At 41.1% G+C, this 24,453-nt stretch overlaps 1 protein-coding gene across 4 annotated transcripts in view; it reads right to left on the reverse strand.

The window, feature by feature from the left end:
- Window positions 1-24,453, reverse strand: part of TTC28 (tetratricopeptide repeat domain 28) — a 652,388-nt gene that overhangs the window by 364,745 nt on the left and 263,190 nt on the right. For all 4 annotated transcript variants that reach the window (XM_056529536.1, XM_056529528.1, XM_056529545.1 and 1 more), the window contains one exon: window positions 11,096-11,243. In XM_056529536.1, coding sequence (XP_056385511.1) covers window positions 11,096-11,243 — 148 coding nt within the window. The remainder of the gene's footprint in view (window positions 1-11,095; window positions 11,244-24,453) is intronic.

The raw sequence follows: 24,453 nt of genomic DNA on the forward strand, positions 1-24,453 counted from the left end.
CAGTAAAATATTATAACATCAAATCTATATGCAGATTTCAAATAGAAAAAAAAACATGTGTGCAGAGGATACTTATGAATGCTTTGTCTAAAATGTCTTACGAGAAAAAGATTATTCTATAGAACAAAAGTGCAATTCTGATATTATGAGGATATGTTCCTGATAAGTTTCCCCATTATGAATTAGAATATTTTTAACATAACTATTCCCCATTTTATACATGACTTATGTTTGTAACTTGGTGATTTCTGGAAGTTACTCCAAAGGAAAACAGAAAATTATCCTCTGCTGTATGTCCTTGTGGAATTTGTGTAGTTCTTTCCAGTCCAACATACTGCTCTTTGCGGCCACCTTTGTCCACGTTAGGAATTGTCATAGTAGAGGTATACGTCCAGAGAGAACCTCTCCTGACACAGACAGAGGTGGCTGCACAGTGCTTGGTGCCACAAAGACTACACAACTTCCTACAGAGGTAATAGAGGTAATTTACAAATTGGCCAGCCCAGCCAGTATCGCATTCACACTGAAACATCAGACTTCTGGGATGTTAAGTCCATCATTTCTGCTCCACCATTGTGGAAAATGAGTATTACCCTAGTGTTCCATAACACATGAGGGCAGCTATTATTTTAAGCATACACTATCTATGCCTGTGGGTGCCAGCTATTTCTTTAATCATGTATCTTTAATTATGTATCATGGTGGGGATTAATTTACTACAATTGCTCACTATGCTTATTGCTGTACATTGTGGTTTTGTTGCATAGTGCTATCATAGTGCTATCATGGTGATCTGTTGCCAGGAGTCTTTTGCTTTGACCATACACAGTACATTTTTGAAGGTTATCCAAGGACTTCAACTATATTCTCAGTATTCCCATCGCTGTACATCTGAAGCTTTATCATTAAAGCATAAGTAGTGTCCTGCTGTTACTATTTCTTATCTGAAGTCTTACCATGTAAATACCCCTTTTAGTATATAGTGTTTATCGGACTTTAACATGATAACTAGTACGTTTTTTACTGTGTGTGCAACATTTATTGTGACAACCAATCAATACCTTCTGTGGACAGTCTACCTATTGGTAACCCAAAATCAGTGGATGCACACATCTATCGTGGGTTTTGCATGTCTTATTGTAAAAAAAATGCTCTATTTTGTTCTATTGTTTGAAATGGTTACCTAATGAACTCATGGGTATCACACAGGGGAAGCATTGATTTTTGCTGTCCATAGTGCCGGGAATAGTGACTTTATATGTATAATGGCTATGATAAGATACCTTATGTCTTGTTGATATTTGGCTTTCTCTTTCATAATGGTCTAAATACTATTGGGTAGTCTTCATTTAGCCATCTACTGCAAATAATTGTTATTTATCTTATCTGGGGACACTATATACACAAGGTTTTCTACAGTAAAAAAAAAATTTAGACCTTATGTTTGTGTGTATATAATATTTTTTTTTGGGTGATTGGCTTGGTTGTAGGATCCTGGAGTATCAGAGGTCAGCTTCCAAATCCGTTTTCTATATATACTTCTCTGTTTCTTGTCTCAGTTTGTTATTGTATCCCTCACTTTATTATAGGTAAGGGAACGTCATTGTGGTAGGCAGGAATAACAGGTGGGGAGGTAGAGATAGAGGGCACAATATCTCTTTCTCTCTCTCTCTCTCTTATTACATTATCTAGCACCAAATACCCTCGCTTTTTTGGCTAGGAACAACACCCATCTACCATCTTACATATTACCATCTCATATATGCAGCTACCATCATAGGTATATAGCCTACAGTTTGGTGGCTGACCCCAAATTCCATGATCTACATTTTTTGTTTGGGTTTTGGCACAGGTATCGAGGTATTGTTTATGTTGGAATAAGCAATTTATTTTATTGGATGATGTATTAAAAGTTATGTTTTAATGGCCTGTTTTTTAAATGACCTGAGGTAGTCTTGAGGTAGTCTTGAGGTGATTCTAATTTACAAATCTGTATAACTTTGTGTTGATTTTATTTTTCTCTGGAGTATCCCTTTAATGATCACATGATGGACTTCTATTCCATACTATAAGTTTGGACTTCTATCTTCTTTAAAAAGACTTTCATGAATACCAAGCTACATTAAACCTTTTACATTTTTTTACATTTCATTAATCACATTTTTTTTTTCCCAGTTAATACTTTATTTAGGACTCGTATAGTTTTTTTGTCATTTGAATTGTATAGTATAATAATAATAATAATACCGTAATACAAAAAAAAAAAAATCTAATATTTAACTAAAGTTTTACATGTTTCTTTCCAAATAATGTTTCAGGGGTCAAATAATGTTTAATGGACACAAGGCGGGAAAATTTTAATGTGGCTACTGTTCCGTTATATGCGTTTTAATTTTAGGTTGCATTTCAATTATGTCTGGCACAGATGTGTTAAGGCTCCTTTGCTCCTTGAAAGAAACTTAGCTGATCTTAAAGTCTGTCCTTAAACACCCTTAACAATCCTTGGTTCCTAAGCTATAATAGCTTAATGACAAATACAACAGCCAGGAGTGCCATGATTTAAGGGACTCTACCTGCACATAAGCAGAATTCTTATTAATAACAGACTTGCTAGTAGTCCACGTGGGCTGTAAAAAAGCCACCCAGGAAATAAGGAAAGCACATAAGTGACTAATGTGACAGATAATAATAGCCCATTCTTTTACTATGAGTATGATTGGGTTGGAGGCAGAATATATAAGAAGAGGCATAAAATATTTTTATCAAGGTCTAGAAAATCCCAGGACATCCATGTACGTTAATCTTTTAAAAAATTTACAATTACTAAAGATGTATTGAGTGTTAAGATTTTTCTTTTAAACGTCCTCCTTTCCTCCCCATTCCTATATTAAGAAGAAAAAAAACATGCATTTTATATGATTGGACTATTCTTCCTGGTTGTGCATTGTTCTTCCATTATGCAGCAATCCACAGTGGAGTATAATATTGTATACTTTTTACTATGTATCAAGGAAATCCAATAAGTGTTCCCATTCGTAAAGATACATAGGGACTTAGTTGAGTGTATTGCGTAGCGGCACCAATGGGAAATCAATACTTTGCTGATCCCTTAAGGAAGGCATGCATAATGTCTGTGTGTGTGGTGGAAGTCAGGCTCATACTAAACAATGATATATACCATAGAACTCATTCTAAAGTATAAGAATAGGTAGATTTTCAAACTGATTCATCTCCAGATCAATACATAATTGAGCCTAGTTTACGTCTTGACCGTTCTTTATTATTATGACTTTAAAGGCATTAGGAGGCGGTTATTGCAGTTTACGGTTTAGGATTTATTGTTATAATATAGTTTACAAGTGATTAACAGTGTACAGCAGCTTCTATTCTAGCTGCCCTTTACTAAGTGAACTGACAGAGGCAAGGACCATCTTGAATGAGCCCTTGAGACATCAGCCTTCTAGCGTTTGCTGCCTTTTAAGTGGGCAATTGTGATGTTACTTAGCAATGTGTCAGTTTCTGTAAGACATACTATTGTAACTAATTTTCATATAGGGAAATTTAAATCAAGAATGTTTAGGATTCAGGGCTAGATATTTTTTTATTGAATTTTAACAAGGTCTGAAATCTAGGCCCCACTCTTCTGTGCCCCATTCAACTAATGGCCAGAGTTATATTTTGAGTCTATAAGTCCTTCCAAGCAAGGACCTACATGGTGACAGGAGAGGGGGGTCTACAATATGAAAGCTTGCTTCTTTAAAGGGTTGAGCAGCACTTTCTTGTGTCAAAACCAAGGCCAGGAAGAGCTGCACAGTGGGACTAGGCTCAGTCTGAATGATGGCAGCAGGAAAATAGGGCAGGTTAGTACTTTTTTAAATATATATTTTAACCTCAGCATGAATCCATTTCAATACAAAAAACATTCCTCCGTCAGCCCAATTAAATGCAAAATCAAGCAACTTAAATAGTTTTCATTAAACACTAACTATAAAGGCCAAAGTCTATCATTTGTGTAAATTAAATGTTTTTAATATTCAGGCTGTTAAAAACCTCATCTGAGTGGCCGATTCCACTTCTCTCAGCAACTTTAAAAATGGGATATGAGCTGAGGCCTCCTGTTGTGTATCCTTGGTAGTCATACCAGCGCTGGGTCTCACGCTTTTACAGTTACAGGAAGCTTGAGCGGAAGGCTTTAGCCCATATGGTGTTTTGAATGTTGCTGAGAGTGGGGAAAATGGCCGCTCAGAGGAATTTACAGCTCAAATATTTAAAGCATCTTATTTACACAAATGATGACCATGCTTATGGTGGCACAATAGTAAAAAAAAAAAAAAAAAAGTTATAGTTACCATTTTGCTACTGTAGAGTTTATGAAACTTTAGAGTACATTCACACAGGCAAAAGAAGTGCTGTTTTAGACACAGAAAATGTGGGCTCACTGTTTAAATGTGGTCTCACTCGGTTTCTGTTGATGACAATGGAAGAAGGGAAAACATGTTGACACTCCCATTAAAGTCAGATGGGCTGTTCACCCTGTGCTGCCCATGGCTTAGTGAGTGCTGCCGGGTGTCACATAACTAGCTGTCCTGAAGCTGCTGACATAGATGGACAGAACAATGGTCTTGGCTATCTGCTCTCTCTCCTCTCCCTTCTGCTTCTCTCAGCGTTCACAGCAGGGAAGGGTGGGGGGGGTTGTAAATGGAGTGTGGGGATCATCAAATTTCTAGGTAGAGAAGTGTGTATAATTGTACTGTATCACAATGTAGAAAGGATGCAAAATACACACAGTTTAAAGGGAGGAGGCAAAGTTTCCAGGCTGTAAATCTGTGAAAAGTTAGAAAAAGAGCACCTATGTGGAAAAGACCACTCAGTCCTCAGTAAAAGTGTCTGAACAAGGATGAGGTGGCCCCTACGTGCTGTGGAAAGGGAAATCAGCTGCAGTGGTTTTCTTCCCCATTCCTATTTAAAGCACATGCCTGCTCAGCTGAGTATGTATATTTATGGTGGGACTGGGAACTGGGTATATATATATATATATATATATATATATATATATATATCTGTATATATATATACAGATATATATATACATATATATATATATATATATATATATAGATATATATATATATATACATATACATACATATTGTGCTGGGCAATGTTCAGAAGCCCCTAGAGAATGAATGGAGTGCTTGCCATGCATTCATGGTGTTAATTTTGTTTATTCCAGAGGACATTTTACTTTGTTTTTTGTAATCTATGGCAGTCCCAGCTTTCAGACCCAACCATCAACTCGTTATCCCTCTTCCTGTGGATAGGTGATACATTTTGATTGTGGAAAAACCTCTTTAACTCCTTAAGGACATAGCGTTTTTCCATTTTTGCACTTTTGTTTTTTCCTCCATACTTTTTCAAAATCATAACCCTTTCAATTTTGCACCAAAAAATCCATATGATGGCTTATTTTTTGTGCCGCCACCAATTCTACTTTGTAATGACATCAGTCATTTTACCCAAAAATCTACAGCAAAACAGAAAAAAAAAAAAATCATTGTGCGACAAAATGGAAGAAAAAACACAATTTTGTAAATTTTGGGGGCTTCTGTTTCTATGCAGTACATTTTTCATTAAAAATGACACCTTATCTTTATTCTGTAGGTCCATGCGATTAAAATGATACCCTACTTATATAGGTTTGATTTTTTATTACTTCGGAAAAAAAAATCATAACTACATGCAGGAAACTCTAACTTTTTTTTTGTCCCATGTACGGGGCGGTATGAGGGTTCATTTTTTGCACCGTGATCTGATGTTTTTATTGGTACCATTTTTGTTTTGATCAGACTTTTTGATCGCTTTTTATTCATTTTTCTATGTTAAAAAGTTACCAAAAATATGCTATTTTGGACTTTGGAATTGTTTATGTTTATTTTTATTCTTATTTACACAGTTTTTTTTTATGGTAAAAGGGGGGTGAATAAAACTTTTATTAGGGAAGGGGTAAAATGATCTTTATTAACTTTTTTTTGTTAACTTTTTTTTTTGCAGTGTTATAGCTCCCATAGGGGGCTATAACACTGCACACACTGATCTTTTACACTAATCACTGCAAAGCCATAGCTTTGCATTGATCAGTGTTATCGGCGGTTGATTGTTCAAGCCTGGATTTCAGGCTTGCAGCAATCAATCGCCGTTCGGACGCGCAGGAGGCGGGTAAGGCACCGTCCTGCTATGTCCTAGCTGATCGGGACATCGCAATTTTATCGCGATGTCCTGATCAGCCCGACTGAGCTGCAGGGATACTTTTACTTTAACTTTTAGACGCAGCAATCAACTTTGATCTCCGCATCTAAAGAGTTAATGTCGGACATCTGCCAGAACGGCGATGTTCGGCATTAGCCAAGGGTCCTGGCTGCTGATAGCAGCCGGAACAGTGCCGGTATGATGCGAGCTCAGCTCCTGAGCTTGCTTCATAACCATCCCGTGCCGCGGCGTTCTGCGGCAAGGAGTTAAATGGGCACTCTCATTTAAACTAATTTGTGCTATTGCATTCCTTATGGTAACTAAAAAAACTTTTCTAATGTACTTTGTTTAAAAAAATGAAGTTTTATATGTTTTATTTGTGTTGAAAAAAGCTGCCACTAGGTGTCTCCCTACTTGTCCAGAGCAAATTTCCCCCATCTCTTGCACAGACTTTGGACTCCTGCTGGCCTTGCAGAAGTCTATAATCAGGAAATGCAGTCTAGAGTGCTGAGGGGTGTGTGTGCAGCCTCAGCCAATAACAGCTCATCTCACACTGAATTGCGCTGGTCTGTGTGTAGCAGAGTGAGGGAGGAAGTTCTCCCCTGTATGGCTTCAGATGATGTCATGCCTGCTGGGAGCAGAAAATACAGAGCAATATCAAGGTAGAAAACGAAAAAAAATAATAAAAATAAAGGCAGGGCATGGTTTATCATGATGGGGGCAGTGAACTAAGAGGATTATAAAACTTAACAAGATCATGAGACATCTACTGTTATGGCTGTAATGTAGTGTATTGTGGTATATTGAGGCAATTCAGTTCTACAACACATTGGTGCTTCCTTTTGCCTTTAAAATAACAAGGTAATCCTGACTTTATTGCCTGTGCCAGTTATTATGCATGCTCTTATGTGTGCTGCTGAATGAATCACAGATAGGCCTACAAGGAAAAAAGAGGCTCAATCATTGTCTTATGAAAGTTGGGTAAAGCTAGGGCCCCCTATGGGGAAAAAGTTGTGGACTCATGGCATATATTTTTCACAGAATGGTAACAAGCAGGTCATGTGATGGTCTAAAGGTCACTGTGAAGACCTGTCCTAAAGGTGCCTAGTGCATTTAAATCTCATAGAAGTCTAGTTGTCTCTAGTGTCGTGATGAAATACTACATGTGCAGTACTATTCATCAGTCTGGTGTTGGTCTGCACCCATGCACTGGCATACATGATATATGGCAATAATGATTAAATGAATTGAACTTGGAAACAAAATAAATAAATGAACAGAAAAGCAAATGGTGTTAACAGTGATGAGATGAAGTGTGAAAGTTCACACTGGCCCAACTCTTTGAAGCCACATGTTGTCATGGCAAACTTTTTGGGTGACATAGATTTATGAGAAAGCACAACATTTAGAGACCGTACACTGAATTCCATTATATGTCCAAAGAATTAAGCATTGTCTAGTTAGCTAAAATGTCAAATGTAAAATGTATTTTCTTTTCTTATATTAGATGAGTTCTGGGCACAGCAACATGGAATGTGTTAGAAGTATAACAAATTACTTTTAAGGAGCCTCCACTTCATCAATACATGATGGTAGTAGACAAGAATGGATTAACAGCAGAATACTTAAGCACCAAAGATAATGTATCAACTAATGGCTGCAGATTTCCTCTATATCAGCTTTGTCTAGAAGGGCTAAAACCAGGACTCAAGTCCTGCAGGAACGCATGGGAACTGAGTTTCTGCACTTTTTCCACAGCAAAAACACCATTCCCATTAGCTAGAGTCCTGCAAGACCAGCCCTTGAGTGGATATCTTGGGTGAGTTCCTACACTTTTTTTCCCCAGGACTTGACCCCTGGCTAAAACAACTAATCGACTAATCCACAACTAATAGATAATGAAAATTGCTGTCAACTATTGTGATAATCGATTCGTTGGTTGGTCAGTTAGTTCTTCAGGCAATCTCCGGAGGTCACACATACCAAGCAATTATCACTATATATATAGGCAACTGTGGTCTCCAGAAGCCTGTGTAGTGAAGACAGGGCCCAGCACATATGATCTTCCACTCCCTGCAGTTCCTCTCGGCAACTTTATTGAGTTCCTGGCTGTCAGGCACCATGCGAAAGGCAGGACTCACTGTAGTTGCAGAGAGGAGATGCAGGAAGCTGAAGATGATGTGGGCTGGGCCTCTATTCACTATACAGGATGCTGGGGACACATAGGATGCCACAGTTCAACCAGGAAATGTGCTCTCCCCCCTCTCTTGCCACAGGTAAGAAACCGGACAGGGGAATAGAAAAACAAGATTATTTAAAAAAATTATTTTTACATATGTTTGTTTAAAAAAAAAATAGCTAGTTCACTGTGCCTCTAGCTGACCCCACAAACTCTTTTTATCAACACAAAAATGCATCTCTTACACACAAACACATAGAAGACCTCTGGTCTGGTCCAATCCCCCCATCCACTCCACTCATTAAGGGGGTTGTCCTTCGAAAATGTTTTTTCTAAAAACATGGCCAGTGTTATGCCGAGCGCTCCGGGTTCCCGCTCCTCCCCGGAGCGCTCACGGCGTCTCTCTCCCTGCAGCGCCCCGGTCAGTCCCGCTGACCGGGAGCGCTGCACTGACATGGCCGTCGGGGATGCGATTCGCACAGCGGGACGCGCCCGCTCGCGAATCGCGTCCCAAGTCACTTACCTGTCCCGGTCCCCGGCTGTCATGCTCTGGCGCGCGCGGCTCCGCTCTCTAGGGCGCGCGCGCGCCAGCTCTCTAGATTTAAAGGGCCAGTGCACCAATGATGGTGCCTGGCCCAATCTTCCCAATTAGCTTGATTAGTTTCCACCTGTGCACTCCCTACTTATACCTCACTTCCCCTGCACTCCCTGGCCGGATCTTGTTGCCCTTGTGCCTAGTGAAAGCGTTCCCTTGTGTGTTCCTAGCCTGTGTTCCAGACCTCCTGCCGTTGCCCCTGACTACGATCCTTGCTGCCTGCCCTGACCTTCTGTACGTCCGACCTTGCTCTTGCCTTATCCCTTGTACCATGCCTATCTCAGCAGTCAGAGAGGTTGAGCTGTTGCCGGTGGATACGACCTGGTTGCTACCGCCGCTGCAAGACCATCCCGCTTTGCGGCGGGCTCTGGTGAAAACCAGTAGCTACTTAGAACTGGTCCACCAACACGGTCCACGCCAAACCCTCTCTGACACAGAGGATCCACCTCCAGCCTGCCGATTCGTGACAGCCAGGCTACCTGCTCAAAAAAAAAAAAATGAAAAAAAACTATAACTACCTCTCATTTGCTTCTCCCAGTCCCTGCTATGCTCCACTTGCTGCTGCTGGGGCCTGATATGTCTTAGTGCTGCTCAACAATGACTTGCTAAGGTGGGACATCGCTGTGGCCAGTGATAGGCTGAGCAGAAATATCTCATGCTGACCTGTTGCCCTGTTCTTCAGTGAACTTCATTTTCTGGTGCTGGGAACCATATGTCACATTGCCACTCATATTGACATTTCAGGTCCCAACATCAGGTAGTGGAGCATGGCTGAGACTGGGATCAGTGATACTGGAGGCTATGAGGACCAAGAGGTAAGTATAGGTTTTCTTATTTTTTTAAGCATGTCTTTTGAAAAATCCTTTTCGCCGGACAACTCCCTTAACTCCTTACCTTAGAAATGATCTGAAAAACAGTGGCGCCCGACGGACCCCATTGATGATAATGGGGTCCATCAGGACTCGCTGTTGCAGTTGCGCCCCGTCAAAATTACAGCTGTCAAACTCCTCCAATAAAGAGAGTTTGAAGGCCGTTCTTGAAAGGGAGCAAGGGCAGTGTGAAAGAAGCCTTAAACTGCTCTGGTAAAATGAAAGCTGGGCTGTGATTAGTTGCTTGCTATGGGCAAAGCAGACAGTTTAGTAAATCTGGTCTATTCCATAGATGTGTGTATATATGTGTAAGGCTCAATTCACACCTTGTTTTGTAGGCCCATAGAGGTACAGCATATGTCAGGAGTATTTCATTAAGCCCCATGCACACAGCGTATTCCAAAAGATTGTACTGTTGGAATACGCTGAGGGGGTATGCATAAGTATACCTTTGATTTCAATGCATAGATATGTGTGGTCTACCATGCTTTTCTATACATAAGGGACACACAAAAAACTATGTACTACTACTTTTTTAACAATAGGTGTCAATGGTCAACGTATGCTACTGTATGCAAATGCATATGTTCCATGAATGTTTCAAAAACATTTTATTTATTTTATTTAAAAAAAATTTCATTACAGTTTCCACCATTTGTCATGTCAAGTTCCATGCACCTTGCAAGATTCACATGAGCCTGATGCAGTTTCTCCACATTTCTGTCATCCTTAGGATGATTCATATCTGTGATTTTCATTGAGTACACCATCTTCTTTAGCACACACCAGAAAAAAAGCAAGGGGGCTAAGGTCTGGTGAGCCAGGAGACCATTTTGCATGACCAATACAATACAGGTACAGATATTATCATTCAGTCAATCACTTACCACCGTAACGTAATGAGCAGGACTCCATCGGATCACCTGAGTCCTTCACCTAGCCTTTCAATTTGGGTCATTAAATGGTCTAACAACATAGTGAAGTATATCTCAACAAATACATGATCAAAGGAAAATGGTCCTAACACATGAACTTTCCACATATTAAAAGTAAGTTACAGTAAGTGATATTGCCATATATCAAAGCAATATGTTGGAGGCAAGGAATACTCCTGCCATATACTTCCATTGTGTCTGAAAAACAATGTGTGCAATGAGCCTTTCCCACTGTTAGGTATATGGTACAATATAAGATTCTGCTACTCACCTCTCATTGGGGATTTCATTGCAGCCTCCACCATTCCAAGCAATAGTTGTAAACTCTTGGGATCCTGCGCCAACCCAGACGCAAATGCAGCCAGGGCATCCGCATGACGACCAAGATATTGAAGGGCAACGCCCTGTCTGAAGTATGCCTAAAAATAAATAATAAGACTATGTCAGCAACATAAAGCAGATGAATGAAAGATAATGACTACAATAGTATTACACTGGAAGTACATAGCAAACATTAAAATATATATTAATATGTGCTGAAGAAGGCCTTTAGACATTAAAAGGGTACTCCGCTGCTCAGCATTTGGAACATACTGTTCCCAACACTGGAGCCGGCACCGGAAGCTCAGGACGTCAAATGGGGATCACCATTTGACTTCAGCCTTTATATTTATTGTGAGCTGTTTAACGATTTAAAAAAATGTGATGCAAACATTGTTCAAAAAAAAAAAAAAGAAAAAGTAAGTTTTCTAACCAGTGCTAATACCTCAAGATTTGGAAATGGTCCCCTATTACACTTCTCAGTTTTCTCTTCTATTTTAAGAGTCAAATGATTAATTTTTTTGTAATCTGTGTTTGACCTTGACTCATCTCTCATGAGATGACCTGATACATATTATTACGATGGCTCCAGAGTACAAATCTATTGTTACCCCTTCCCAGTGTTATATATGTGAACAAATGGAGTACTTCACTTAAATCTGACATTTATCAGCTCCACCTTCAATCAATAATAGTACATATAAATTCAGTATGAGCTCAGGTCGGTTACTATATTTCTATCTTATCAGTGACCTTCCTGACACCTACACAGACCAGCTCTGCTATCAAAGAGACGGTGGCAGATTCATTTGACATGGCTGGCCTTTCAGGGAATGGTATTGAGTGACATCATAAAAGTCTCCCTGTCCTTAATTACTCTGTCCTCTAAGATTTATTTAATATCGTCTATACTGCTGAAGAAACTATTGTGCTCATTCCTACCATTCCAAAGTGATGCATTCATTCCCCCATCTGTCTGCCGGCAAACTCTGATTAATATTTATTCACCGTACAGTGTTTAGTATGAAAAACTAGAACAAATCAATACAATAAACCAAAAGCGTTATATCTGCTATGATCCCTGGGTAGCACTTTATTTGCTCATCTTAGTTGTAACTTTGCAATCAATGTTAATCAAGCATCTATAGATTGCGTATCTTTTATTTCACATGCAATACAGAAGAGACTACAAATTTGAAGCAAAACATAAGAAGGAACATTTCAACATACAGTATGGTGTAGATGCGGCTATCAACACCAGCCCTAAGGGGATCCTGAAGCGCCAGTCTGCCAATCAGTGTCACTATGTCTGATCCAATTGTACTCAGACAGGTAAGCTGAGGCTAATAAAAACCACCACCAGCATGCAGAGTCAGTATACTATGCTGTACAACAGAAACAGCAGGTTCGAAATAGCATAAACAATAAGATAAGCAAGCATAATGTATATATCATACTACTGTATATCTGATGGACCCACAAAGTAGAGGGAAGAAGGTGACATGCAAGTACCCATATTCATCCCCTCACAAAGTAGTCATGTTATATTGTCTTGTAAAGCACTGTTGAGAATGTGTTGCCACTGCTCAGCGTTTGGAACACACTGTTCCGAACACTGGAGCCGGTCGTGGCGTCATAGCCCTGCTCCCTTATGCCATCACACCCCGCCCATTCAATGCAAGTCTATGGGAGGAGGCGTGACATCCTCCCATAGACTTGCATTGAGGGGGCGGGGTGTGACATCATGGGTGCGGGGCTATGATGTCACTTGCTCCCAGCACTGGCTCCAGCATTCAGAACAGTATGCTGAGCAGCGTATGTGACTTATAAACAACAGCAAAATACACAAAGCAAAAAATCATCCGTGATGCATATGAAAAACAGTGTTCTACACCAGCCCAGACGGGGGTTCTTTACTGTAAGAGCAGTAAAACTGTGGAATTCTCTCCCTGAGGAGGTGGTCATGGTGTACTCTGTAAAAGAGTTCAAAAGGGGTCTGGATGCATTTTTGGAGAACAATAACATCACTGGTTATGGATACTAGATTTTTAGGGACAGAACGTTAATCCAGGGATTTATTCTGACTGCCATATTTGGAGTCGGGAAGGAATTTTTACCTCTAGTATGAGGGATTTTTGCCTTCCTCTGGATCAACTCAACTCAGTAGGGACTCATTAGGGATATAGGTTGAACTTGATGGACTCTGGTCTTTTTTCAACCTCATGAACTATGTAACTATATGTAACTATGTATGTATAAGAATTACATCTCATCTTATTATCTTGCTATGGAGTAAAGGCACATACAGTATCAGCTGAACCTGGATACATAAATTCTAAAAATGTAATAAAAGAGATGAGTGGCGGTCACAAGAAGGCACAACTGCACAACTGCACTTGGGGTTGAGCTTTCCTGCTATAACCATGTTCATGCAAATATAAGCCGTTATGTCTTTGCTTAAGGCTTATACTAATGCACCTTTTATCTTGCTGGGTAGCATTAGGGTTTCACCTGTGAGGCCTGCTATAAATGAACCAACCAGGGTGGGGCTTGTAGCTTGTCTACTCCCTCCCATTGTATGTGTGCTTAGATTCACACTGGAGGTGACTGAGGAGCAATCTGCAAGACGGGTCTATGGCTGTCGTAATTTGGTTCCTAGTTTTATTTATCTGGCCAGGTAGGTTAGTTGATAGGACCCGCACCATTTGAGAAACCTTGGCGTGGTGTGCGGGCTCAAGTGTGTATTTCATATAAGGATATACTGGCTAATGTCTCAATTTTACATCAGTTTTGAGGTATAACTAATCTCATTGTTTACATTAACCACAGCTGTGAAACCATATTGTGATCCATAGGTGCAGGTCCTCCACTCCAACGTAGGTGCACAACTGCACTTGGGGTTGGGCACCTTGTATCACCTCAGATCACATCAATGTAAGTGTATAGTAAGAAAAAAAGAAAGAAATGTAATAATATGACTAAAGGTCATAATATTAATAATCTGTTATTACTAGTTTCTGAGGTTATTATATACTGGGGAGGAAGGTTATATAGGGGCGGGCGCTGTTCTCCCATACGAAGCCCATTGAGTATACGAAGATCAACAAGCTAGGCACCTCATATACTACTATTGTGAAAGTAACCACCAAGTTTCTTGTGCCTCTACATAAGAATGTGAATGATTCCTGTTTTGCCCCAATAAATGTATGCAGCATTACGGTGCCAGACTAATGTAATAAGAACCATATCAGGTTGTGAATCACGGACTATGTTTATATTCCACTGGCTTTCTGATAAAAAACAAACAAAAAAAAACTAAATAACTAAAACTGCATTTTGGTTAACACTGACTAGTCTGACAATATGTCATGTTTTGAACGAGACAATCCCATTTTGTTTTTGTTTTTTAGGTGGTTCTGTTTTAATTTTTTTATTAAAAATGTAAATTTTGTGTCCCCCCCCCCCTTTTTTTTTTTTTTTTAAACAAAACTGGACTAAATTGTAAGTTTTTTTTTTTTGCCACAGCAGCTACTGATCCCATCCTAAAGTGGCAGCTGGTGCTGGACCCCCTTTAAGTCAGTGAGCAGTGGCTGATGGTACTTGTGGAGGGTGACGCCCCTGACTTTGGGCCCTGAGAAGCAGAGTGGGTGGCTTTTAGGGGACGTTAGGAGAGCAGCAGCCTGGACCATAGCAGCAGGTCCTGACCCAGACCATAGGAGCAGTGGAGCACCAAGGCAGCGAGGCAGTATGGCTGGGCCTGTAAATGCTGCCTACTTAATAGTATATTGGGGTCATAGAGGAGAGGGGGCCTACAACTATATGGGGAAACAGAGGGGCCTATAGCTATATATGGAGGCAGTATAGGGGCCTACAACTATATATGGGAGCATTACATAACCCTGTCCTGTTTTTGTTATCCCAATGTCCCATTTTTACCTCAAGGAAATTTGGTCCGCCTACTACTGACAGAAAACATGCAGTCCCCAGGTAAAATATATTACAGTATATTATCAAGGGGCACCATGGCTTGGTATGGGAGCTGAGCATCAACAGCTCATCTGATTTGTTATTAATGAAGCAAAGAAACTTATGGTAAATGAAATCCTATTAAAATATATTTTTTTCTCTGAAAGACATTTTCTTAGCCTTATGAAGTTTGCCAAATATATTCCAAGTAACATCTGACATATGATATAGCATTTATTAGAAAAGAGACTGGGTATTCCAGACAAAATTTTTTTTATATATCAACTGGCTCCGGAAAGTTAAACAGATTTGTAAATAACTTCTATTAAAAAATCTTAATCCTTCCAATAGTTATTAGCTTCTGAAGTTTTCTGTCTAACTGCTCAATGATGGTGTCACGTCCCGGGAGCTGTGCATGATGGGAGAATATCCCCATAGGAGCTGGACAGCTCCCGGGACGTGAGTCATCAGAAAGCAGTTAGACAGAAACAATAACTCAACTTCAGAAGCTAATAACTATTGGAAGGATTAAGATTTTTTAACAGAAGTAATTTACAAATCTGTTTAACTTTCCGGAGCCAGTTGATATATTAAAAAAGTTTTGGCCTGGAATACCCCTTTAAGGCTCGAAAATCGCAGACATGACATCAGTAAATGCCATATCTCTGCTGATGCAGACTCGGGAGCTGTGCACCGATGTTGTATTGATCCTTCATTTCTTTCAGCTCTAGAAGAGATTACAGAGATCAACCTAACAATGTGAAAAATGTATCCTATCATAGCTCATGAATAACAAGATCTCAATACTCACGGGCATCAACAATAATACTTGCTTTATCTCTAAACATTAAATGCATTGTCTGTATTTCATGCAGAAGAATTCCATTCCATTCCATTTTGCAACAATGTTGGCAAAATATATGTGACTGCAATTGACCGCTGACATTGTTGCCCAATATTGTGCCATATCTGCATGGGCTTGCATGTTCTTCCTGTGGTTTATTTTGTCTCCTCAGGGTACTTAACTTAATCGTCTACCCCGAAAACATAATTCGATTCAATGGCTTACTATGAAATTGACCTGTGTATGTGCCTGATAGAAGGGAATTACATTATGAGCCTCAGGGGGACAGACTAACATGACTGATAATATTTTGTGTACACGGCTCAGTGCGCCATAGTATGCCAGGGCAATAAAACACTATCTTAGGGCATTTATCCAGGGCAGAGCTCAGGGCACAATACAAAAAAATGTCTATTCAAAACTAAAACATAATAGAATATTATATACAGAGTTTTGAGAATTTTCACATGAAAAAAAATAACATGCTTTGGCTTTTTAAATCATGCTCATACCTATCCAGCATATTTTCACTTTGGATTTTCCTTAACCTGTTAAGGACATAGGACGTTCTCTAACGTCCTCACTACCTGGGCTTTAATGCCCAAGGACGTTAGAGAACGTCCTGTTGTATTTCCGATCTCTGCCGCTCGCCGGGCAGAGATCGGAACTGGATGCCTGCTGAAATCCTTCAGCAGGCATCCAGGGCAAACGCCGAGGGGGGCCATGTAGGCCCCCCATGTCGGCGATCGCCGCAAATCGCAAGGGAAATCGCCCTTGCGATCTGCGGCGATACCGGGCTGATCGGGTCTCTGGGACCCGACCGCCCGGTAATTTCGCATGATCCCGGCTGTCACAGACAGCCAGGACCATGCTGGAGCCTAGGAGCGAGGTGGCAAGCCTGCCACCTCCTCCTATACCCTGCGATCTGTCGGTTAGTGAACCGACCAATCGCAGGAGGGGGGGCGGTTACTTCCTCCCGTCCTGCCCGGCCCCTTGAAGTCCGGAGAGGACGGGAGGAAGACCGGAGGACGCGGCGGGGGACGGGGGAGTGCTGGGGACCGGCCCCGGTACTTACCTCGTCCCCGAAGACCCGGATCCTGGCGATGAAGATGGCGGCGGCGGCGACAGGTGAGTAGATCTTCAGCCGCGGTCGGGCCCTTTACAGCAATGCACGTCGCCGTAAAGCGACATGCATTGCTGTATTGGGACCCTGTAAACTACAACTCCCAGCATGCCCAGACAGCCCTTGGCATCTGGGCATGCTGGGAGTTGCAGTTTTGCAACATCTGGAGGTCCACAGTTTGGAGACCACTGTGCCCTTCCAGATGTTGCAAAACTACACATCCTCAGCATGCCCTTACTGTACAGGCATGCTGGGAGTTGTAGTTCTGTAACATCTGGCCCTTCAGATGTTGCAGAACTACAACTCCCAGCATGCCTGGACAGTTTTGGCATACTGGGAGTTCTAGTTTTGCAACATCTGGAAGGGCACAGATTGGGAACCACTGTATTAGTGGTCTGCAAACTGTAGTCCTCCAGATGTTGCAAAACTACAACTCCCAGCATGCTGGGAGTTGTAGTTTGTCAACATCTGGCTCTAAAGATGTTGCCGAACTACTACTCCCAGCATGCCTGAGAATGCTGGGAGTTGTGGTTTTGCAACAACTGGAGGCACACTGGTTGGGAAACATTGTCTGTTTCCTAACTCAGTGTTTCCCAACCGTGTGCCTCCAGCTGTTGCAAAACTATAACTACCAGCATGCACTGATAAACTGTGCATGCTGGGAGTTGTAGTTTTGTAACAGCTGGAGGTCCCCCCCCTGTGAATGTACAGGGTACATTCACATGGGCAGGGGGCTTACAGTGAGTATCAGGCTGCAAGTTTGCGATGCAGCAAATTTTGCGCGGCAGCTCAAACTCGCAGCGGGAACTCGCTGTAACCCCCCGCCCGTGTGACTGTACCCTAAAAACACTACACTACACTAACACAAAATAAAATAAAAAGTAAAAAACACTACATATACACATACCCCTACACAGCCCCCCTCCCCTCCCAATAAAAATGAAAAACGTCCGGTATGCCACTGTTTCCAAAATGGAGCCTCCAGCTGTTGCAAAACAACAACTCCCAGTATTGCTGGACAGCCGTTGACTTTCCAAGCATGCTGGGAGTTTTGCAACAGCTGGAGGCACCCTGTTTGGGAATCACTGGCGTAGAATACCCCTATGTCCACCCCTATGCATTCCCTAATTCAGGCCTCAAATGCGAATGGCGCTCTCACTTTGGAGCCCTGTCGTATTTCAAGGCAACAGTTTAGGGCCACATATGGGGTATCGCCGTACTCGGGAGAAATTGTGTTACAAATTTTGGGGGGATTTTTCTCCTTTAACCCCTTATGAAAAGGTGAAGTTGGGGTCTACAACAGCGTGTTAGTGTAAAAAAATAAATTTTTTACACTAACACGCTGGTGTTGCCCTTTACTTTTCATTTTGACAAGAGGTAAAAGGGGAAAAAAGCCCCCCAAAATTTGTAATGCAATTTCTCCCGAGTACGGAGATACCCCATAAGTGGGCGCAAACTGCTCTGGGGGTGCACAACAAGGCCCAGAAGGGAGAGTGCACCATGTACATTTGAGGTGATTTGCACAGGGGTGGCTGATTGTTACAGCGGTTTTGACAAACGCAAAAAAAACAAAACCCCACATGTGACCCCATTTCGGAAACTACACCCCTCACGGAATATAATGAGGGGTGAAGTGAGAATTTACACCCCACAGGTGTCTGACAGATCTTTGGAAGAGTGGGCTGTGCAAATAAAAAATTTTGTACAGCCCACTGTTCCAAAGTTCTGACAGACACCAGTGGGGGGTAAATGCTCACTGTACACCTTGTTACGTTCCTCAAGGGGTCTAGTTTCCAAAATGGTATGCCATGTGGGGGTTATTTTGCTGTCCTGGCACCATAGGGGCTTCCTAAATGCGACATGCCCCCCGAGCAAAATTTGCTCTCCAAAAGCCAAATATGACTCCTTCTCTTCTGAGCATTGTAGTTCGCCCGTAGTGCACTTCAGGTCCACTTATGGGGTACCTTCATACTCAGAAGAGATGGGGTTACAAATTTTGGGGGGTATTTTCTGCTATTAACCCTTGCAAAAATGTGAAATTTGGGGGGGAAACACACATTTTAGTGAAAAAAAAAATTTTTTTTTTTACATATGCAAAAGTCGTGAAACCCCTGTAGGGTATTAAGGCTCACTTTATTCCTTGTTACGTTCCTCAAGGGGTCTAGTTTCCAAAATGGTATGCCATGTGAGGGTTTTTTGCTGTTGTGGCACCATAGGGGCTTCCTAAATGCGACATGCCCCCCGACCAAAATTTGCTCTCCAAAAGCCAAATATGACTCCTTCTCTTCTGAGCATTGTAGTTCGCCTGTAGTGCACTTCAGGTCCACTTATGGGGTACCTCCATACTCAGAAGAGATGGGGTTACAAATTTTGGGGGGTATTTTCTGCTATTAACCCTTGCAAAAATGTGAAATTTGGGGGGAAACATACATTTTAGTGAAAATTTATATATTTTTTTTACATATGCAAAAGTCGTGAAACACCTGTGGGGTATTAAGGTTCACTTTACCCCTTGTTACGTTTCCCAAGGGGTCTAGTTTCCAAAATGGTATGCCATGTGGGGATTTTTTGCTGTTCTGGTACCATAGGGGCTTCCTAAATGCAACATGCCCCCCAAAAACCATTTCAGAAAAACGTACTCTCCAAAATTCCCTTGTCGCTCCTTCGCTTCTGAGCCCTCTACTGCGCCCGCCGAACACTTTACATAGACATATGAGGTATGTGCTTACTCGAGAGAAATTGGGCTAAAAATATAAGTATAAATTTTCTCTTTTTACCCCTTGTAAAAATTCAAAAATTGGGTCTACAAGAACATGCGAGTGTAAAAAATGAAGATGGTGAATTTTCTCCTTCACTTTGCTGCTATTCCTGTGAAACACCTTAAGGGTTAAAACGCTGACTGAATGTCATTTTGAATACTTTGGGGGGTGCAGTTTTTATAATGGGGTCATTTGTGGGGTATTTCTAATATGAAGACCCTTCAAATCCACTTCAAACCTGAACTGGTCCCTGAAAAATAGTGAGTTTGAAAATTTTGTGAAAAATTGGAAAATTGCTGCTGAACTTTGAAGCCCTCTGGTGTCTTCCAAAAGTAAAAACTCATAAATTTTATGATGCAAACATAAAGTAGACATATTGTATTTGTGAATAAAATTTTTTTTTATTTGGAATATCCATTTTCTTTACAAGCAGAGAGCTTCAAAGTTCGAAAAATGCAAAATTTTCAATTTTTTCAGCAAATTTTGAAATTTTTCACTATGATACGATGCAAGTATCGACAAAATTTTACCAATAACATAAAGTAGAATATGTCACGAAAAAACAATCTCGGAATCAGAATGATAGGTAAAAGCATTCCAGAGTTATTAATGTTTAAAGTGACAGTGGTCAGATGTTCAAAAAACGCTCCGGTCCTAAGGTGTAAAATGGCCTGGTCCTTAAGGGGTTAAAGGGGTACTCCACCCCTGGCATCTTATTCCCTACTGCTGGGGACCCCTGGGATCGCCGCTGCAGCACCCCACCATCATTACTGCACAGAGCGAGTTCGCTCTGTGCGTAATGACGGGCGATACAGGGGCCGGAGCAGCGTGACGGCATGGCTCCGCCCCTCATGACATCACGGCCCGTCCCCTTAATGCAAGTCTATGGCAGGGGGACCACCACGACCACCACGCCCCCTCCCATAGACTTGTATTGACGGGGACGGGCCGTGACATCACAAGGGGCGGAGCCGTGACGTAACGATGCTCCGGCCCCTGTATTGCCTGTCATTACGTGCAGAGCGATCTTGCTCTGCGCAGTAATGATAGCGGGGTGCTGCAGCAGCGATCCCCGGGGTCCCCAGCGATGTGACATCTTATCCCCTATCCTTTGGATAGGGGATAAGATGTCTAGGGGCGGAGTACCACTTTAAGAATTTGTAGTGCAATCGGTGGCAAAATCTGTATTTGTAACACATGCCAGTGTTCTTGCAGATCTGCACAAGAAAGATTCAGCCAAGTGTGACCTCACCCTAAGGGCTCATTCACATTTTCATACACTGTAAATACAAATATAATCCGCACAATACAATTTTAACAATACAGTTTTCCTTTACAATATTTTCTGATTTTATTAGTTGTCAGTTTTTGTTTTTTACTCATGTATCCTGCTTTTTTTCTTAAAAAATTGGGTGCTACAGAATTTTAAAAGGTATCCTCTATCCACAGGATAGGGAATAAGTATCTGATCGCAGGGGGTTCAACCGATGGGGACACCCGCAATTTCCAGAGCGACGTCACATTCTCCTTGTGCACGTAGTGGGGTTGATACACCCCCTCCAGCACTCGGCTGTCTTGTCGCTCCCATAGAGAATGCATGGAGGGGGTGTACTAACCCCTCTCCAAACACGAGGAGAACCGGGGATGTGGAGGATTTGGGAAAGTTGTTGTCTGAATGAGTGGTTGGCCGAAAGCTATTAAATGTGTAGGGGTACCTTTAGACCATATAACCACAGTTGTTTACAAGGCTGGACCTAGCTGAAGACTGTTCTTAGCACAACAATTTTAGTAAATAGTGTAGTACAGTATGTACATGTAATTTTTATTTATAATATAAAAAAAAAAAACAAGACAAGGGGTGAAAAGAGCAGCATTGCACTTTGCATACATGTTGCACCAATTAAAATATAATTTTTACAGGACACCTCTATTCATGATGACCTGTAAACCTGTAATAGATCTATCTATATCCTAAATGTCAACAATATATACATGAACAGCAGCTACAATAGTATGTATCTCTTATCAATAACTCTTTTTCTCTAGGAGACAAGCACCCATGGTCGAGTAGAAAAAAGTCCACCAAACATGGCATTAGTTAAAATCAGAGGTGACAAGGCGCATTTGTGAACATAAATTTCTAATCTGCTTTCCATTAGCAAACAGTGATTGGAGGGCAATTTCTAATTAATTGGATAGAAGACAGAATTTATTCCATTAGCTGCCATTACAATTGTAAAGCTGCGCAGCCAGCAACGAAGCACCAGAGAGAAACCGGGCCAGTAAATTACATTTGCAGCGCTCTATAATATAAACAAAGACAGGAGAATTTGCTTTGGCTAAACAGATGGACGCAAATTAAATATTGCGGCTAATGAAAAGTGATGTGCTGTTTGAACTTTGACACACATAGTGGCATTTGGCATCTTGAACTGTCGTTGCCTGACATCAGACTCCCACTATTGCACGGCACAATATAGGCAAATATGCTGTTGTCATTTGCTGTGAGATCTTTCCTGCGCCTACAGCAAGGTCCAACTTCTAGAGCAGGAGGACTGAATGATTTAAGTAGACAGTCGGCCAGAGATAAAAGAACGTTTCAATGTCTTAAGACGTCAGCAGTTTAGGGAAATCTCACACCTGCCTATCGACCAGCATGCTCTTTGTTGTGCGCTACTGCAAAAGATCATCCAGCAGATGTGTTGGTAGTCATTCTCCTGGAAACCTTTATAATTATTCTGGGAAATATTATGATTGACAATTCCGACATGTCAGAATTGAATTGTGTTTCAGCAACTGAGGTCTGAATTCCAAATCCTGGATAAGTCTATTAATAGCATTTTCAGACTTGTCTGTCCTCATAAGTGTTATATCTCAGCTACTAATCTGATCTCGTCTTTTTAAGGCTCCTTAAAGTTTTATGTACATGTGGTCTCAAAGGTTCACCCTTTACAAGATTCTTACTTATTATCGGTAAATGAGAACATTCTTGTTTATTTGATGGGGACAAAACCCTTTACAGGACTAAGAGGTGGTCCCTAGATACAAGTACCTGCCCACAGTATTGGTGATACATGTCCAGTTGCTGGGGGTCCTGATGCAGAAACCATTTTTTACTTGTTGAAGGGCAGCCCCTTTAAATTTTGCTGCAAAGTTAAGGGGGCAGCACTTTAACAAAGTAAAAAAAATGCACAAGCTGTAAATACGGCCTTGTCTGAATGGAGTGGTTCCTTAGCATGCATGCTGTAACTACATTCACTTACTTTGGGACTGCCAGAGATAATTTGGTGCATGCTTGATCACCACTTTAACCACCATTTTAACAGGGAACACAAGACCCTCGTTCTCTGGATGGATAGGGGTCCCCATGTATTTTGGGATTTAGCATGCTTATTATTATTAATTATACAGATTCAGCATTTTCACATAGGGATTTTTTCTGGAAATCATTAGTAGAAATCTGTGATTCAGTGAGAGATTGCTGCCACAAAGTTTCTAGTTGTCCACAGTCAGCTAAATGCATACGCAGACACGCATCTCAGCTGTTATTATTGCTACAGTGTATCAGTTTGGGTTAAACTTATCAGCCTATAGCAGGGTCGGCAACCCATCCATCATGACCGACAGGTCAGTCACAGATAAGTAGATTGCAGGCCAAAGGCTAAATTCAATTTTGCCCAAATCCTGCTCCACCTTTAGTCGAGGTCTGTCCACATTGGTGAGGGAGGTCTGCAGAGTTGCTTTGGAGCTGATCACCTTCAGAAGGCTGGGAGTTAATGTAAGCACTTAAAATGCCCATTGTTAGCCTATGTTCATACACATTTTTTCGTTTTGAGCTCCCTAAAATGTCAAAAAAGGACTGAATTTGTTTAAATGTTTTTGAGTAGTTTTTTGACCATATTTTTAGACAATAGCCCAAATAGTTTTACAACCATAACAAATATGGCCATATATGTAAACTATGTGGGAACAAAGAGCTGTTTTCCCATTTCCACCTCGCTAAAGTTGAGTACAAAAGGCCTATAGTAAGAATGCACAGAAAGCAAGTAACACATATATGCCACAAGCCACAATATAGTAACTGCTCCAATATGAAAAACACATAGAGGGCTATTTACTAAGTGTGGTATTACACACAAGCCTACTGTATAAGATACACTATAAACATTAGGCATAAAACCTCTTGGTAAGTGTGACCTGTCTCTTGTGCTCTCTTTATGTCGATTTCTAGACTTAGTTTGGTTAAATCTAACAGTCTGCCCGAATAGCCAGTCCTCAGCCACAAAACTGGCATTAAACCTTTAAAATAACTATTTCATATACTATGTAATATTCTGGGTAATATGGCAGATGGACAAGCTTGAACCATGTAACTCTCTTATTCTAAGAGCCAAACTGCACAGATAACTAATAACTGATAACATGCATGGATTCATGTAAAAAAGGTTATGCCTAATCGACATTGTTAACTTGGATCTATGAGGTGGAAAGCACATGAAAGCTGATCATGTGGCTGTTGTGATATTCTTAGAGCGAGCCAAACCATTTCATGATATACCACACTACATTCTTGTGTGAAAGCCGAGCGCAGTATGAGTCACCGTCCCCAGGAAGAA

This window comes from Hyla sarda, chromosome 1 (assembly GCF_029499605.1).
Source record: "Hyla sarda isolate aHylSar1 chromosome 1, aHylSar1.hap1, whole genome shotgun sequence".
In the NCBI taxonomy this organism is placed as follows: domain Eukaryota; kingdom Metazoa; phylum Chordata; class Amphibia; order Anura; family Hylidae; genus Hyla; species Hyla sarda.